Source organism: Myxocyprinus asiaticus, chromosome 37 (assembly GCF_019703515.2).
Source record: "Myxocyprinus asiaticus isolate MX2 ecotype Aquarium Trade chromosome 37, UBuf_Myxa_2, whole genome shotgun sequence".
NCBI classification, from domain to species: domain Eukaryota; kingdom Metazoa; phylum Chordata; class Actinopteri; order Cypriniformes; family Catostomidae; genus Myxocyprinus; species Myxocyprinus asiaticus.
Window position 1 is genome coordinate 40,372,058 of NC_059380.1, and position 17,898 is coordinate 40,389,955.

General features: G+C 37.2%; 1 protein-coding gene across 1 annotated transcript in view; it reads right to left on the reverse strand.

The window, feature by feature from the left end:
- Nucleotides 1–17,663, reverse strand: part of LOC127427725 (zinc finger protein GLI2-like) — a 94,856-nt gene extending 77,193 nt beyond the window's left edge. Inside the window, exons 1-2 of the mRNA XM_051675512.1 lie at nucleotides 17,368–17,663; nucleotides 256–381 (exon numbers count right to left, since the gene is read on the reverse strand). Of these exons, the coding sequence (XP_051531472.1) occupies nucleotides 256–370 (115 nt within the window). The 5' untranslated portion in view covers nucleotides 371–381; nucleotides 17,368–17,663. The remainder of the gene's footprint in view (nucleotides 1–255; nucleotides 382–17,367) is intronic.
- Nucleotides 17,664–17,898: the final 235 nt, after the last annotated feature.

A 17,898-nucleotide genomic window follows, 5' to 3' on the forward strand; every position in this document is an offset into this window, starting at 1 on the left:
CAATATGTCCCGCCTTCCTGTTTCAAAGAAAACAGCGCTCGTCAAACCATTTCATGAGGTCTTTAAAAGATGATTTGCAGTTGATGGACACCTTAAAACAGCTCTGCTAAAATCAACTTGCACCTTTAAACAGTAAACTGTGCTCCATTTTTCCTGCAACCAATTCAGATGTCTTGAAAACTTACAGGAAGTTTCATCGATTGTGTCTGAGCTGATTTGGGAAGAACTGAATGAAGTAACAAGACAGGGTCGTACCTCTAGCAAGGGAGGATGGTGAAGGTTTTTTGGGCAGCTCACTGAAGCCGTTTCCATCGAGAGTGGACGTCTTACAATCTTTCTTCTCTGCTGCTGTGGGCAAACCGGCCTCCATTCTGAACAAATCTAGAGAGAGAGAAAGAGAGGCGTCAAACAAAATATCCATAATCATGTATTATATCACAGCAAAGCAAAACTTACATCCCTTGTGGTGTTAAGCCGTTAAAATGAACCAAACGAGTTTTTGAGAGGACTCCTTGTCTGGAGGAGATATCAGTACTCTGATCTGCTGATAGAGGGCACTCTAGAAAACTTCCTTTGAAAACTCCCATATGACTGATAATAAACACAGAAGCCTGTTAATTAGTAAGCATATGCATACGTACATTAGTGCAAAATGAAGACAAAGACTCGGATATAACAGTGTCAGGGCACAGTAACATAAAACATTCATAATAAGATTTTTAATTACCAATGTGTAGATACAATCAGTAGTTCTAGCTGTTCACTCACAAAGCCCTAGAGGCTCGCGTGGGAACTGCAGGGGTTTGCGAGTTTGTTTCAGATATGCAAATGTAAATAATTTTTAATGTAAAAAGGTTCACAAAAATTTTAAAGATTAAAAAATAACATTTTACAATATTTTACATGTAAACATACAAAAATGTAAAATTGTTCAATTCAATGCTCTTCCAGAGCAATTTAAATTTGTTACAATAATTAATAATTAATAATAATTTTCTTTATTTATCACTCATTATACATTTGCACATATACAGTGAAATTCTTCTTTTTCACATATCCCAGCTAGGCTGGGGTCAGAGTGCAGGGTCAGCCATGATACAGTGCCCCTGGAGCAGATAGGGTCAAGGGCCTTGCTCAAGGGCCCAACAGTGGCATCTTGGCAGTGCTGGGGCTTGAACCCCTGACCTTCTGATCAGTAACCCAGAGCCTTAACCGCTGAGCTACCACTGCCCCTAATGATACAAGTATTTACCTTACGTTAATGAAACTTATTAAAATATGTAAAAATACAACACTAAAAAAATATCAGATATTTTACATAATATTTTATTCTATTTTTAAGATTTACGCGTTTTGATTGCATAACAAATTTCCCTTAAAAGGAATTGAATAATCTGTAAATTGTGCACATATTATAAATTCTGAATAAATGTTAAGTGTGTAATTAAATTTTTACAAATTTGTTTACAAAATACTAAGTTTTAAACAATACAATTTGGTAAATGGCAAAGCAACTACATTTGCTGTGGCATTGACTGAACTAATTTTATACTTAGCAAAGTTACTCAAATTTAATTAAATCTAATTTAAACAATTTGTGTAAATCTTACAATTGCAAGGAATTTCAATATTTTTGAGTGAAGCAGCATAATATACTTCAACACCTCAAAATGTCTCTTTTTGAATTGGCTCGAGTGAGCAGACGCCAATTTGTTTATTCACTCAGCTGTCACTTTTCCCTCTTTTTTTAAGTCAAGATAAGCCGATTAAAGGAGGGACACACTCGTGATCCTGGATGGCATCTGTTTCCGTTTTTTCTTCGCTAAGCGCGATGTGCCCCCTGTATGGCCACTGGCACATCTACTACTGACACAACTGACAGTAAGCAACCACCTAGGAACGACCCAGAACACCCTAGCAACACCCTGGCAACCATTCAAAACACCCTAGCATTGTGGCGGTAATTTTGCATGCATGGACAAACCCCAGTCAGATTTTTTTGAGAAATGTACAAATCTAGTTCTGGAGTCTTTTGATTCAAACTAATGGTGTGTACTAAAAAAAAAAATAAAAAAAAATAAACAAATGTTATCTACCTAGTGTACTGCACTGTATCATACACTGCAATGAATTCAATAATACTCATGTGAGTGTGTTGTTCAATTCCTTTCAAACTCAATTATGAAGGTGTTTTGATGCCTCAGGAGCTTTCTAGAAACAAGCAGCATCTTTGTCCTTGCAGAACGACTGAAATAAGTCAAAGACAAACATCTGAACATGGAGAGCGTTTGAGATCACACAGCAGGATGGATCGGGTCAAAGAGCGTTCTCTGCCCGGTGCTCAGATGCCCCTGTGGAGTTCGGAGCCTTGTGCTCGCCGCGGGAACAGTATGATGGGATGATACAGGTGTCAAAGACCAAACTGACAGATGGTCAAATGCAAACAACAGGCACTATTGTTTTTTTCTGCAAAAGTGAAAAATTCATGCAGCTTTTTTCTATACAATGACAGTTCTTTGTGACCATGACTATCAAGCTCCAAATAGCATAGAACAAAACACACCATACAACCATGATCGGGTCTAAGAATTTTCATTTGGGGTGAACTATGCCTTTAAAACACAAATTCCACTAATTTTAGGAAAATGTATCCATACTCCAAGCAGGCATATCACCCTGCAGCTCTCGCCTGGTTGCCCACTAGAGCTAAGCAGGGTTGAGCCTGGCCATTACCTGGATGGGAGACCTCCTGGGGAATTCTACTGCTGGAAGTGGAGGCCAGCATGGGGTGCTCACCCTGCATTCTGTGTGGGTCCTAATGCCCCAGTACAGTGACAGGAACACTATACTGTAAAAAAGCACTGTCTTTCAGATGAGATGTTAAACTGAGGTCCTGACACTCTGTGGTCATTAAAAATCCCAGGGCACTTCTTGTAAAGAGTAGGGGTATAACCAAAGAAACAAATTTCCTCCATTGGCCCTAATCTATCATGGCCCCCTAATAATCTCCATCCCTGAATTGGTACATCTCTGGGTGCTGACATATCATGGAAGAATTTCCATGGTTTGAGATCATTGATGGTGTGCTGGGACATCGTCCTGCTGTTAGTAGAGAGACCACTCAGGACACCATTGCAGTTAAAGTCGGTGAGTTGTCAACATTAAATTATCTTGCCAGCTAGCTAACGTTTCCATACAATATAAACTTGATATTCTAGACAACTAGATAACATGCGTGTTTGTTTTGGCTTGTAAAATGGGTGGGGTGTGTGATGTTTGCACCAGGGTGGTGTATTAAAGGTGGGTTTTAGGGCAATGCTGCGGCCTTTTGGCGGGAATGCAGAGCGATCTTGGTCTTGCGGCTCGTGGTCTGAGGTTATTGGCCCTGTCTGACCAGTTTATGGCCCTGGCACGCACTGGCCCGATAGTGGAAAAGCGGCTAGTAACACACACACCATGTATGCTAACTTGTCATGGTATCCAACAAACCTGCAAAATGATTTAAAACAGGCAAACATTTGTCAAATCCTATTTCAGTGATACAAATCAGATCTGCTCTCCGTCATGAGGAAAGCAAAGCAAAATCTGTCTAATTTTCTAGAAAACAAAACTCACATTAGATTTCATCACAGCTGCTTTTTCCATTCAGAACACATAATGACACTTAATATATTACAAGCCATGAAAGTTGTCACTTTTCACTCTCGAAATAAATTGGACCTCTTTGTATGAATATGTTTTTTTAATTAATTTTGCGTAAATGCTGCCAAAGTGTAAAAACAGACCCAAAAAGTTGAGAAAAAGCACAAACTCCATCCATAAAGTACAGCACATGCTTTTCAACATCTCAAAAGCAGTTTGCGAGTCAATCAACTACTTGAGACGCTGCAGCTTTAAATCGTTGGCATTGAAAGGATCGGTGACGGACAGACTAGTGTGTTCTTTATGAGCTGCTGGTGGATCGCCCCCTTTGAAGGGCTCTAGCAGGCGTGAAGGGCTTTCCTACAGCAGTCTGGTGTCTTGAGTCGAGTGAATGCAGCACTATTCAAAAGCAGAATTCCCCGCAGCATGCGAGAGCTCATTACGAGATCTTGTGCTTGATGAGTCCACCTCGTTAATTACGGCATTTGAAATAACTGCGGACATTCACATGCTTACGGTGAATGGGTTCAGTGCATTTTGCTCGGCCTGAATGGATTGTTCAGTTGATGTGAGTTTAAAAGCAATTAGCAGACGACGATAAGTGAAAAAGTCTGTGATCTGGGGATTAACGTTTTCAATATGGCAGAAATCTAGCACAAACAAAAAGTAATCTCACTATTAACCCTCCACTTTAAAGTCATGCAATGAAAACCTGTGCAGATATGTATAATTAGATCTGGGCCAAGCACTTAAAATAAATGATATATCTGAAATATAGATGATTTTAATTTGCTTTTTATTTGACCGTTACATTTTCTAAAGAGCGTGCTACTCAACGTAGTTTCATGACCACTCGTAATATTTAGAAAGAAATGGCGAAATCGGAATATATGGTATGGCTTTTATTCCCATAGAAACCAACCAATCAACAAACAGATTTTCAAATCGATACAAAACAGGCATCTAATTTTAGCTAGCCTCCAATCCAACACTTTATTTGGAAACATCTGTGAACAAATTTGGTCACTCATACCATATTAACTTATGCGATGCAAATGACTGATGCACACAAAGTTTTTTTCCTATTAAAATCATGGTTAGGTTTAGGTTTGGGTTAGGGATTAAAATTAGGAAAAAAAACGGCATATTTCTCTTTCTTCACAAAAGCGGCTGTCCTACATTATGGTTAGGTTTAGGGGTTAAACTCAGGGAAAACTGTAATAACACTGTTCGTTGGTTCTTTATTTTTCTATATGAGAGTAAAAGTTTTACGTTTTTATACGAGCCAACTCGAACCAACGTACAATTTCTTAAAATTTTGCCATGTCAATATATTATTTGAAATGATACGTTTTGCGACCCTTTTTTGCGACTCGCAAATATGAGAGTGTTAAGTCAGTTTTAATAGTGTCTCTGATTTAAACTTCAGTAGCAAAAATGAGTTAATTTATTCCCCGTGAATTGGTTCAAACTGTCTGTTTCTACAATTGATTTTATTTTTTATCCTTCAAAAATGTTTGTTTGGCATTTTACATGCAAAATATGGTTGTTTATAGCTATGTATAGGTGTATGTAAATTAAAATAAATGAAAAATATCCAGATAAATCTTTTCAGCTATATTGTTTAGCCGTATGAATAACTCTACCTTTGATATTATGCATGAACTAAAACATTTAAGACATGTTAATTAGCTATTCTAGTGTATAATGGCAGTGAACAATCGTCATTTACATTTCAAACAAGCTTCCGATGCACATCAGGGTGCTCACAGCGCTAATAATCCTAATCTTCTCTCTGAGCTATCACTATCTTTAAATCCACAAACAGCCATTCATGCGGCTATCAGCCGGACAAAAGAGGCTTTAGAGAATGATAATTGAGCAGACAAACAACATATGAACTTTACACATCCCCCTCCAGCACATCATTGTGTTCAAATCAATGACATGTTTGTTTAAACAGCTCGTTCTAAAACTTCATTTTAACTTCTTCAACTGTTCTTCAAAGTGCACCAGAAGACCTGAAGCAAACAAATATCAAAGTCTGAACACATTTGCCAATCTTAAATAAAAATTCAGCCACAGTCTTTTAAAGAGAAACCAGGATTGTATTCCAAGAAACGAATCCATCCGAGATGGGTGGAGTTGGGAATAAGAAAGAGACGTCTACTGAAACGAATGTTTCCATATTTCAGGTGCCGTGAGCTTTCAGGAGAGCCGTTTGGCTCATCACACTAGATTACTTACCGCAACCTCCTACCTCACGGTTTGAGTAATTACAGCACGAGCTGTCGGCCAAACAAATTACTCTGACAGAACTCTGAAAGGTCACAGAGCCAAATCCCTTAGAGGGAAGTGAGGTCTCTCTTTCTTTCTTTGTCGTACTCAACCGCTACAATTGTTCAGACTGAACTCTCGTGTGAAGTGTGTTTCTTCAGTGTTTGAGGTTCATGTATCTTACAAGTGCGCAAAATACAAAGACAGAACTAAACTTCACACCACATGAGAATTTTATCACATGCACGAAAAGGTTGTGCTTTTATACATTCAGAAGTTTCCCAGAGGAAAATGTTTTTCGCTCAGAGGTTGCTCTTTCAGCGTGATCCACTTACAGTAAGTATCAACCAGTTTCAGATGTTTCTTGTAAAATGCATAAACATAGACACATTAATCTCACGTTTTGAGTTCACATTAACTTTGGCATTTAGCATTTGCTCTCCATTTAATCTCACTGCTTTCTCAAAGAGTCAACTGTGTTACAAGGGTGTCTATTAAATCTGGCCGCTCATCTCTGACAATATCATTCTTTAGGTTTTGATATAAAAAGGTGATCCAGAGTTTAATTTCAAAACCACACTAATCACATCACACTACACAGCTGCCAAGTCAGTGTCTTTTTTACATGAATATCACATTCCTCCCTGATGTAACAAGCTTGAGTCAGTCAGGATAATGATTCTTGCAAATTCCAAGGAATTTTTATCATCATCCGATGGCGCTAAGTTCAGTCGCAGGCAGTGAACATGAGAAGATATCACTATATCAATTACAAACGAGATGTCGGCACCTCATGTGTTTCTTAATTTCACTATCTTTGACATAAGTAGTGTTGGTGAAGCTACTTTGAAACTGTAGTTTGTCAAGCTACAAGTTACTCCTAATTTAAAGTAGTGAAGCTAATCTTTCAGCTATGCAACAAGCTACTAATATAAAACAGCTTCATTCATTGATTAAAATGAGTCAGACATCCCAATGCTTCATACAGACAGAGACATTTTAGGAAAGTGTTTTTGATTACTACCTCCATTCACTTGACTGTAAAGCTGTGCATGCAAAATAAAGCGGAAGAAATATTGTGAACTTAAAACAAAATTCTCAAAGGAATGTTCTGGGTTCGATACAAGTTAAGCTCAATCGACAGGATTTGTGGCATTATACTGACTTCCACAAAAATGAATTTCGACTCGTTTTGAAAAAGTGAGTATATTAACGTTAAAAATTGGCCCCAATTGACTTCTATTGTAAGTGCCTCACTGAACCTTCAGATTTTTGGTGTTTTTTAAGAAATATTGAATAATATTGATAATATTCAATACTATCCCACAAATGCTGTCAACTGAGCTTAACTTGTATTGAACCCGGAATATTCCTTTAACCAGTATTTTTGACTTGTTTTTCAATAAAAATATAGAAAAATACTTAAAACAAGACACAGCCCTTGATAAGCAAAACAACAACATTTTAAAACATTTAAAACATGTTAAAAGAAAAAATACTTGCCAATGCAGTAAGAAAAACAAACCGCATTTTGTCCCAAGTAACGTGTTACTGTAAAACTGTAAAAAAATATATATATATTAATATAATATCTATATATATTTATATAAATATATATTGCTTATAAAGGAAATAATCTTGTGTATATATATATATATATATATATATATATACAAGCATATTTAGTTCTTGTTTTAAGCATAAACCTAAATTTTAATGGATTTCTTTAAAAATACTACTTAATATCAAGTAAATATATTTAATTTTAACAAATGTTTATATCTTTTTACTTGAAAACTAAATAAGAGAACACATTTTTACAGTAGCACATTTCTTTTTTTCCAACAACTTACGGTGAAGTGTGACAAAACGGAGCATCCACATTTTTGTTGCCTTTTGTTTTTATTGCACGTACAGCAGTAAGAAAAATACTTTTTGCAGTGCAAATGTTTTGAAAATATCTGAATTACTGTCAAGCTACTGAAAATGTAGTTAACTTAGTGGCTCATATGACTTAATGCTGTAGTCCTTTTGGGGAGTACTGTAAGTAAGAGAGTAACAGGTTTCAGGATGTTTCAGAGCAGATGATGTGTTTCAGTAATGGATTGTTGAATGTGTGTGTGTGTGTGTGTGTGTGTGCGAGTTCAGCTGACAGCAGAGCCCTCGCGGCTGAGATCTCACCCCCCGCTGCTAAGTGCAATATCCTGTGGGCGATCTCACCGCTGCGGCCAACACCGAACAGATGTTGTGATTTTAGCCCCCACTGAAGTTCAGAGGAGGAAGATTCCTCCTGTCACCCAGAATCAGCCGGCCAAATGATTACATCTTTCTGGCGAGTCACTTTGCTGCAAACAAAGTGCTTGACCCTCGCCACAGACGAGCCTTTAAACGCAAAACCCACAGCGGAATGGACCGTTTCAACTGTTGTGCTTCAGTAATGGACATCGTGTTGTTTTTTTTAACAGCATGCTTTGATCCGAAGGCCAAATGGTGTTTTTAAGAGACACTTGCAGTTTAACACCAGGACTGTAATATAAACTTCCTCTCCTATCTACCGGGGGGTTTCTCAAAGATGTGTACTGTCTGCGTGAATAGAAAAACTAGGCTTCTGGCACTTTTAGGCGAACAGTCCATATACGTACTGTGCACAAAGTATACTTTGGCCTTTCCTCAATCAGGTTTTGACCCATAACGTCGTATGATTGCCAATGCGTATCACATGGGTTTTTACGTAAGTTCCACATATACGCCCCACTGCTCGGTCTGCTCGGTCAGGAGTCTGTGATTTGGCTCTATTTATCTGTCATCGTACGGATCTAATGGAGAACATACGTTCATAGAACGAGAGTTCTGCTAAATGGCCCAGAGGACTGTGTTGCCTCCGTAGACGTTTCTCTTCTACAATAACTGAATCTCAATAATGTAAACATCTGTGCTGCATGTCCTGAGTTGTTAAACATGCTCAAACCGGTGCACAGCACAGGCCACGAGCCAACCCTTGCAAATCCGCCAGGAATTTTTTGTGCTATCATGCATTTGTCTGAAATGTGTACAGTTCTATCAACTGTGAAAGCAATGATGATCCATTTGAATTATTGCGTAGCTCTGCACTGTCAGAAGTTCTTTAGGTATTAAAGGAGTATCATCCAGTTACCGCATCCCTTCAGGAATTCATTAAGTCCCGAATCAAAGCCAGCCAAGAGGCGCTATGGATACACATCATATTTCATTGCAAGGCAAGCATCTCGTGCCCCCAGTGGCCCGCCAATCTTTGATTTCAAAGCGTCTCGCAGCGTGTGATGTCCTTTCAGGAGAAAGGGTCTCTCTCGTTTCATTCTTAGTAATTAGATGGAGCTTGATGTCTGATTGTGTCGTGGTTGATGAAGGCCCTTCTAGAGCTCACGTCGAAGGGATCTGTTTCCCTGGAGCTCAGAGTCGGCCGTTGATTTAACTCTGAGTTAGCCAATTCAAATTCAGTTCTTCAGTCCAGCAGGGGGATAGTAAGTTCTTCAGAACACATAAGACTGGCGGTTCTCAACTGGTTTTTGGACATCAAGTAGAGAACCAAATCTGCAACCTGCATTTAATATAGTCTGGATCGTATTTTCTTTTACCTTGTGTAGTTTTGTTCACGGTTTTTGTGCATGCAGCCTGTCTATGTCATAATTTGACACGCTTCTACCAAGTTACAGATAAATTTGTGCCAAAATACCATCAAACGCTCAATCTTTCAGGTCAACAACAAAAGATGTGAAGCTTTTTTTGCTCCCTTTTAGAAGTCAATTAGCCTATTTATTTTGTACCAGAACAGTGCCATAATTTTTGCAATGATTACAAAAGCAACCACAATGCCCTTAAAATCAAATATGAAATTAATTGATATTACTGTGAACTGCGCAGGTCCAACAGTATGCAAAATTCTTAACATTGGATGAATGGGAAAGGAATGGACTGAATGGGAAAATTGGCATAAATGACAGCAGAACTGTGATTTACTATCCTAGCAATATAACCAATTGACAGATAAATTTGCACCAAAAAAACGTAGAGTTTTGATTGGACGCACAGCCTTAAGCCTGGTTTATACTCGACGCAGCCGCTTGTTCGCGAGCTTGCACGCTGCAAAAATGCCGTAATTGCGGCGTTGGCAGAAGTGCTCATTGGCGTTGCAAGCCCTCATTTCATGTGGCAGTGCACACACAACATTTTTGTGACTCGGGCAAACGCTGCATTAAAAAATGTACGCATTTCAATGGAAATGCATTACAATGTTTATTTTATAAGCATAAAATATAGGAACAGTGCCTTCAATCCCTTGAATGTTGTAGAGACAGACTGTAGCATTGCTCTTTACATTTTAATTAGTTAAATTAAATTAAGTTTGTGTGGAAAACTTTATAAAGAGTATAAAGCCAATAAATACAAGGATTTTTAAGTGTTTAAGGCATAAATACAATAATTTGTTAGGAGCCTTTTATTGCGTTCTGAGTAAAAATGACTAGACTAAACCTTTAAACTTTTATAAAAAAATAAATTTAAAAAAAAAAACACACGTTAATGAACATTTAGTCAATTTCCCTTATTCATGACATGAGCAGAACACACTTTTTTGTTTAAATCATTATTAAAAACCATTCTTGCATAAATTGCCCTGTTCATTTTAATGGGATAATTTACATAAGAGTGTATTTACACAAATGTTTTGCTAATGTTTCGTGAATAAGTTGTCTCAGTCACTGCATTGCATGCTTTAGTTTGCATTTCTATAAGACTATGTATGGGTGCAAGCATTTTAATGCATAATTTATATGCAGATTGAAGTTTGATAGTAGTGGTGCCTTCGTGAATGTTGCATTGGCTAGCATTGCTCTTTAGTTTTAAATTGTTTTGTATAGTTTGTAAAAATGTTTTATATATGAAATATACAATGGGCATTTTATGTTTTATATTGCACCATATCTATATGCTTGAGGTCAATAAATATACTACAAGCATTTTTAAGGTATAAATAAAAGTATTTGTCCGATGCCTTTTATTAGATATTGAATAAAAACTAAACCAGACTGAAGTTTGATGCTTTAATTACAAAGATTTTTGTCAAACTTTTTTACAAAGGTAAATAAATACTAAACGCTTAAAAACACAAAAAAATTAACACACAGATCAATGAAAATAATGATCCACCACCTAAATCAAGCAAATGCACGCGGGACGCCATTGCAGCTGTTTTTCTGGTAAACTACTTCTTCTGACTGTTCTTCCTGTTGATTCAGGATACATTTTCTCTCAACCGCCCCCTGTCGTTTCACAAATAGTACAACATGTCAAGTATAAACACCTTTAGAATTTGGGGAGGTGCAAGCGCAGTCTGTGGAGCGTTGTGCTGCGGTGCCGGGTGAAAGTATTTTTGGTATTAGGGAGGCCAGTAGGGGGTGCTCACCCTGCGGTCTGTGTGGGTCCTAATGCCCTAGTACAATGATGGGGACACTATACAGTAAAAAAGCACCGTCTTTCTGATGAGACGTTAAACCGAGGTCCTGACTCTCTGTGGTCATTAAAAATCCCAGGAGACTTCTCTTAAAGAGTAGGGGTGTAACCCCAGTGTCCTGGCCAAATTCCCCCCATTGGCCCTTCTCAATCATGGTCTCCTAATAATCCCCATCCATTAATTGGCTGTATAACTCTACTCTCTCCTCTCCACCAATAGCTGGTGTGTGGTGAGTGTACTGGTGCACTATGGCTGCCGTCACATCATCCAGGTGGATGCTGCACACTGGTGGTGGTTGAGGAGATTCCCCTGTTCACTGTGTAAAGCGCTTTGAGTGTAGTGTCAGAAAAGAGCTATTTAAATGTAACGTTCATTCATTCATTCATTCAAGTATAAACAAGGCTTTAGACTTCAACAACAAAACATATGAAAAGTGTATTCTCCTCCCTTTTAACAATGGCAAAGCCCATTTGATTTGCTCTCCTACCTATGCATGATTACGGTGTTTCTTCAACTTCAGGCACTTTCATGGCCCAGGGGTTGATTTTTATTAAAACGACTGTTTCTTTTTGTTATATGAAAGTCTCACTAAAACTGAATTGTAATCTTTTTAGCAGGCCTTCATCATCTGTTTTTGTACTTTTCAAATGCCTTTACAAACATTTGACTATTTTAGCCTTGTCCCAGACCCAAACTTTCAATATTACTGTGTGAAACTGTGAAAATACATTATAAAATTATTGCATGTTTAAAACTAAACAAAGAGTGAAATAAACATAAACCATTTTACAATTTAGCACAATTTCATACCATCTCCCTCTACGATTCGCCAAAGCAAAATCCATAAACAACTAGCACAGACCGTAAAATTCAAAGAGGATCTCGTTTCTGAAACAAGACAGATGTGTGAGCGCAACAAAACAATATCCACACTGATCTCAGAGCCCCAAACAGAAGCAGAGAATCAAAACGAGCAATGCAGCTAACATAAACTCCAGAAAACAGCAAATTCACATTGACAATTCAATGCTCAAGCCAAAGTTCTTACTAGAGTTCTTCTCCACACCAGGGAAGAACGAAACTTCTCTTACTCATGAAAAGTAGCCAAACCCCAGATTCTTGGAGATGTGCATTGAGTAGAAAGACATGATTGTGTTTCTAAAACTATATGGCAAGCCGAATTGACTTTTACTCATTTGCAGGATATGAATTGGTGATTTTAACAACTAGTTAGAATGCTAATACTTGATATCAGGAATGGAATTACTACTAGAGTAAATGTCAATTTTTTATATCCCTAATTACATTTGCACTAGTAAAAACTGTAATTCTTGATTTCTGTAACTGCACTTCCACTAGTATAAATGCACAATGATCTGCCATTCACTCCTATTCAAAACACAATTAAAATTAATTTCTTACTAGTTGAAATTCCAATTTCACATTTCAGCTATGTACTTCTTACTAGTAAAAGTGATAAATTTTTACATCAATAACTGCATTGTTGCTAGTGCAAATGTTCTAGATATCTAGATATCAATAATTAAATTGCATCTAGTGAAAATGCTAATTTTTTATATCTGTAATTTGGTTTTCACAAGTGGCAATGCTAATTTCTGATATCTTTAATGTGATTGTAACTATTATGAATAACTTTTTTAGATATCTTTAATTCATCTCCAATTTATTGATATCTGAAATACCAAATCTAACATGCTGAAATACTTTTTCAGATATCAAAAATTTATATTTTCATCGGGTGTAATTCAATTGTTGATATCAGAAATGATCTTTTTACTAGTAAGAAGTGCATTGCTGATTGGTGAATTTAAAATTGTAACTAAGAAATTACTTTTAGATATCTGTATTTGCATTTTGAATAGGAGTGATTGACAGATCATTGTGAAATTCTACTAATGAAAATGCAATTACAGATTTTTACTAGTTGAAACTGCATTTTTATATTAAGAATGTGCATTTCTGCTACTGATAATGTAATTTTTTCTATGAAGAATTAACGTTTTACTAAATGTAATTACTGATAGTAATTAGTAGTAATTCTTCATTCTTGATATGAAGAATTAGCATTTGAACTAGTGAATATTGAACTGTTGTAATTGTTGATTTAACTTTTTTTATGATAAAAAGTCAATTTGGCTTGCCATATAAAACACCTGTACGTGCTTTAACCAATTTAACGTCAAAATAGTCACCTTGACGCAATGCCATTGCACAGTCTAATAACATGATATAAAGCGTGTTTACATGCAAACCAATACGCTGATAACTACCAAAAATCAGCTTATTCAAAAAATCAGACAACGTGTTTACAAACGTTTTTAACTCATCGGATTATTCTCTGCTTTTGACGTCCAAATGTAAATAGTGATGCGCACTTGGGCATGTTGGATAAGCTGGTAAGAAGGCCTGTAAAGGTGTTTAAATGCAATTCGAAATGGGAGTAATGGACAAAAATCTAGTGTGCCGATCGGTGTTTGCTTAAACCGTTTTAGACGTTTACATGATGCTTATTAAGTGTCTTATTTGTCATCTTATTATGCATAATCCATGTAAACACACTCATTGTGTATGCTATTAATTAGCTACTTATGTAATCTGAGCTGTTTGAATAAAGGTAATCTGAGACATCTTTTGCACTTTTACTTTTTGCGGTTTATTGTGTCACTCCAGACAAACAAATGAGACTTTATCACCTGAAAACAAAAACAGAATATAGTCATGTTAAAGGGATAGTTCTGGTATCATTTACTCACTCTCTTGCTGTTTTCATTTTTGAGCTAACTTTCCCTTTAAACTGGTTTGGGTGTTTTTTAAGTGTTTGGTTGGGGTTAATTTGGGAAAAAGAATAAAACAGAAGCTGCAAGACAAAAATAGCAACACTGTTCGATTTTGGAGTTCTGTTGAGGAAAAACATCATGAGCAAATCAAGTTTTGTTGATAGTCAGGCCACAATCACAATAAGCAGATAATAAAACTCCAGCAGTATCTTTTGACCAAACTCTGCTCAGTATAAAACAACACACGTATTCAAGGGTCAGCGGCTCTATTCATGCGTCACAATGGAGTGACTTCTAAGGAGCTCGACTTCCCTCGGATTCTCGACCTATTGACAGCCACTGACCTTATATACTCCTGCGAGAAAGACTATTGTGTTTGCGAGACTTAGCGAGACAAACAAGAGAAGAAAGAGAGTTCCCTGGAGTCTTATAGAGTCTTAAGACAATAACGCCACAGACTGACCACTTCTTTAAAGTGTATGCTCATCAAACTTCAATCATTTTGAACTCTGCGTCATTTATGGACACGTTAATGAGGTGAGATTTGGATGTTTATAGTGAAGTTAGGAACTGATATATTCCAATATTGAAACAATTATGCAATTATGACCTTTTACACTATTTACAGTGGCCCCAAAATGGTGTTTGGACACAAAGTCACACTTAAAAATGTCTATAGGTCATTGCATTTGACTATACACTGTAGAACAAAATATCAAACTGAATGCCATTCATTTTGAATGTTTTATTTATTTTTTATTATAAAACAATAGATATGATGACAAAAATAGGCCCATTTGGAAATGTTCTGTATGTCAAACGTTAATGTGATAAATGACATCTACTAATAAAAATCACCTTGACACCAGTTGTTTGAAAGTAAATGCAAAAATGGCTCTCTAGCAGCATTTGTTTGCAGATGACACTTGGCTTAATATTTAATGTCAATGACAGTGTGCCTTAAGAATTCAAATCCTATTTTAGGCCAAAATATGAAATATTTACATAAACTTTGCTTTCTGCAGGAAAATTCCACTGCCTACGATATATGTGGCCTTTTTTCCTACAAATACACTTCTCTTGGGTGTTAATGACCCTAAATCACTACGTTAAATTTGGAAACTGTCCTGAAATTCCTCCACAAATAGCCTGAAACTATGTGCATAATTCCAGACATCTGAACATTAACGGTACACATTTAATGTCCCGAATCGCTTTGGGTTCGTTCACCTGTAACGGGCGACACTTTATTTTGCAAAGCAGGAATCCAGCATTAATTGGTGGAGACGGTGAATGAAGTGTCTTGTCTTAACTTCTGAATCATTTCTCTGCGGGGAGTTTTACTCGGTTTCTATTCAGGCCTCCACATGCGCCCGCCGCTGTTGCAGCCTCTCCTCTGGTTTTTCGCACCGTTCGCTTCATTAAACTCTTCTCCAATGTGTCGGATAAGAAAAGCACTGACAGTCACTGAGAGAGCGGGATGTGTGAAAAAAGGCTCCGGGGGAGATGAAAGGGGCCCCTGCGGCCCCAGTGACCATCCGTTCGGCAGGACCCGAATAATCCTGAATGGGCCCCATCGCTCTTTAAAATCCTTTTCAAGCTCTTCATTCTGACAGCAAGAACTCTTCATTGCGCACAATGGCAAACGCACTAAAACTGTTTTCTCATGCTAATCGCTGTGAACTCACTCCCACCAAAAGCTTTTTTGCTTTTCCTCCAGGATATAAATGGGCCAATTAGAGCTTTTCGGAGCCTTTTTTGCACGTTATGGCTCTTGGCGTTTTCCGTTTTCTCTGCGTTTTTCTGAAGTGATCCCTACATCACAACATGCGCTGTTCTAACGGAGAGATCCCTGAAATGTATTGTTGTTCAGGATGGTAAACAGAGAAAGTGAAGCTGTTTCAGTTTGAAGAGCAAACATCTTGTGCTGATTTAGATCTCCACTTTAAAACCTGTCTGCATTCATTAGCTTCTGTTTGTATGTCGACATACACATACACATTATTCAAGCTAATATGTATAAAAGATTATTTGATTTCTAAAAAGCTGACAATTTTAATCCTAAAAGTCAACATATGATGCCCCTTTTTCTAAATAACTCGCCTTCTAAAAGTAAATACATTTAAAGGAATATTCCGGGTTCAATACAAGTTCAGCTCAATCGACAGCATTTGTGTCATAATGTTGAATAACACATAAATTAATGTCGACTCGTCCCTCCTTTTCTTTAATAAAAGCACAAATGTGTGTTCCAGTGAGTCACTTACAATGGAAGTCAATGGGGTCAATCTATAAACATTAAAATACTCACTGTTTCAAAAGTATAGACACAAGACATAAACAATATGTGTGTTAACATGATTTTACTGTCATAAAATCACTTACTAACCACATCTGTGGAAATTTAAAGCCGATTTTAGAACTTTGTTGCCATTACGACATAACGCCATAAACCCTAAAACTCTAAAATAACCATAAAAATTGCAATTTAAACAACTTTACAGTTCGAATAATACATGAGTTTTAACAGAAGAATTCATGTAAGTGCTTTTATAAAATTATAAGCTTCACATTTCTGCCTTTAAACCCTCCAAAAACTGGCCCCATTGACTTCTATTGTAAGTGCGTCTCTGGAACACAGATTTGTACTTTTATTAAAGAAAAGGAGGAACAAAGTCGAAATTAACTTTTGTGGTGATCAACATTATGACACAAATGCTGCTGATTGAGATTAACTTGTACTGAACCCGGAATATTCCTTTAAATCTTAATTCAGTTAAAAGTTTATCTGAGGTTTCATGCTTTTCACAATACTTGTTGTTTCAAAGCAACTTTACAAAAAAAGTGCCATAATATTCGCTTTAAAGTGTTTTTCTAAAATGTACAGTCTAAACCTATTATAAATACAGAAATAAACATCTATTTTTAACTTTCAAATGAAATGTGGTTGATGTGTTTAATGGGATTGGTGCCTTGCACTGATCAGACAGATCTTTACCATATGCATCAGATTGCACTGCAAAATGTTAATGTTTGAGCATTAAGTTGTTCACTAAATGCTATGAAGAATATCCGGAATGATAACACATTTGAAAGCGTTTAAATCACTGTTATTTAAAAGGAAAAAAATACATACATCATGTGTGTATATGAAACACTTACCAAGTTCTGCCGAGGTGAATCAAATCTCCAAACTAGCGCAAACACGGTCGAATCAGTCTGTTCACTGGGAAGTTTTTCGGCGCAGAAAAGTGAAGCGCATCTCGCGAACATCCATTCAAGTTCTCGTGAAGTGAACTTTATCAAGACAAAGAGCGGAGATGCGAATCATTCACAAAGTTCGTCGGACACTTTCGGATTGGTCGTTAACTTTTACGATCCATCAGAGACACTGAACGAACGAACTTTTCATGTTGTGTGGAAACGCGCTCAGTGACGCACGGACAAGTTTGGAGGAATCAAAACAACAGCGCAAGAGTTTGCGGTGAGATCGCCGGGCTGATGTGTTTTCAATGCGCGCTCTCTCTCTCTCTCTCTCTCTCTCTCTCTCTCTCTCTCTCTCTCTCTCTCTCTCTCTCTCTCCCTGTAAGTTAGACCATTTGCTGTTCCAGATGGGACGGGCTTCACACACACACACACACACACACACACACACACACACACACACACACACACACACACACACACAGAGCG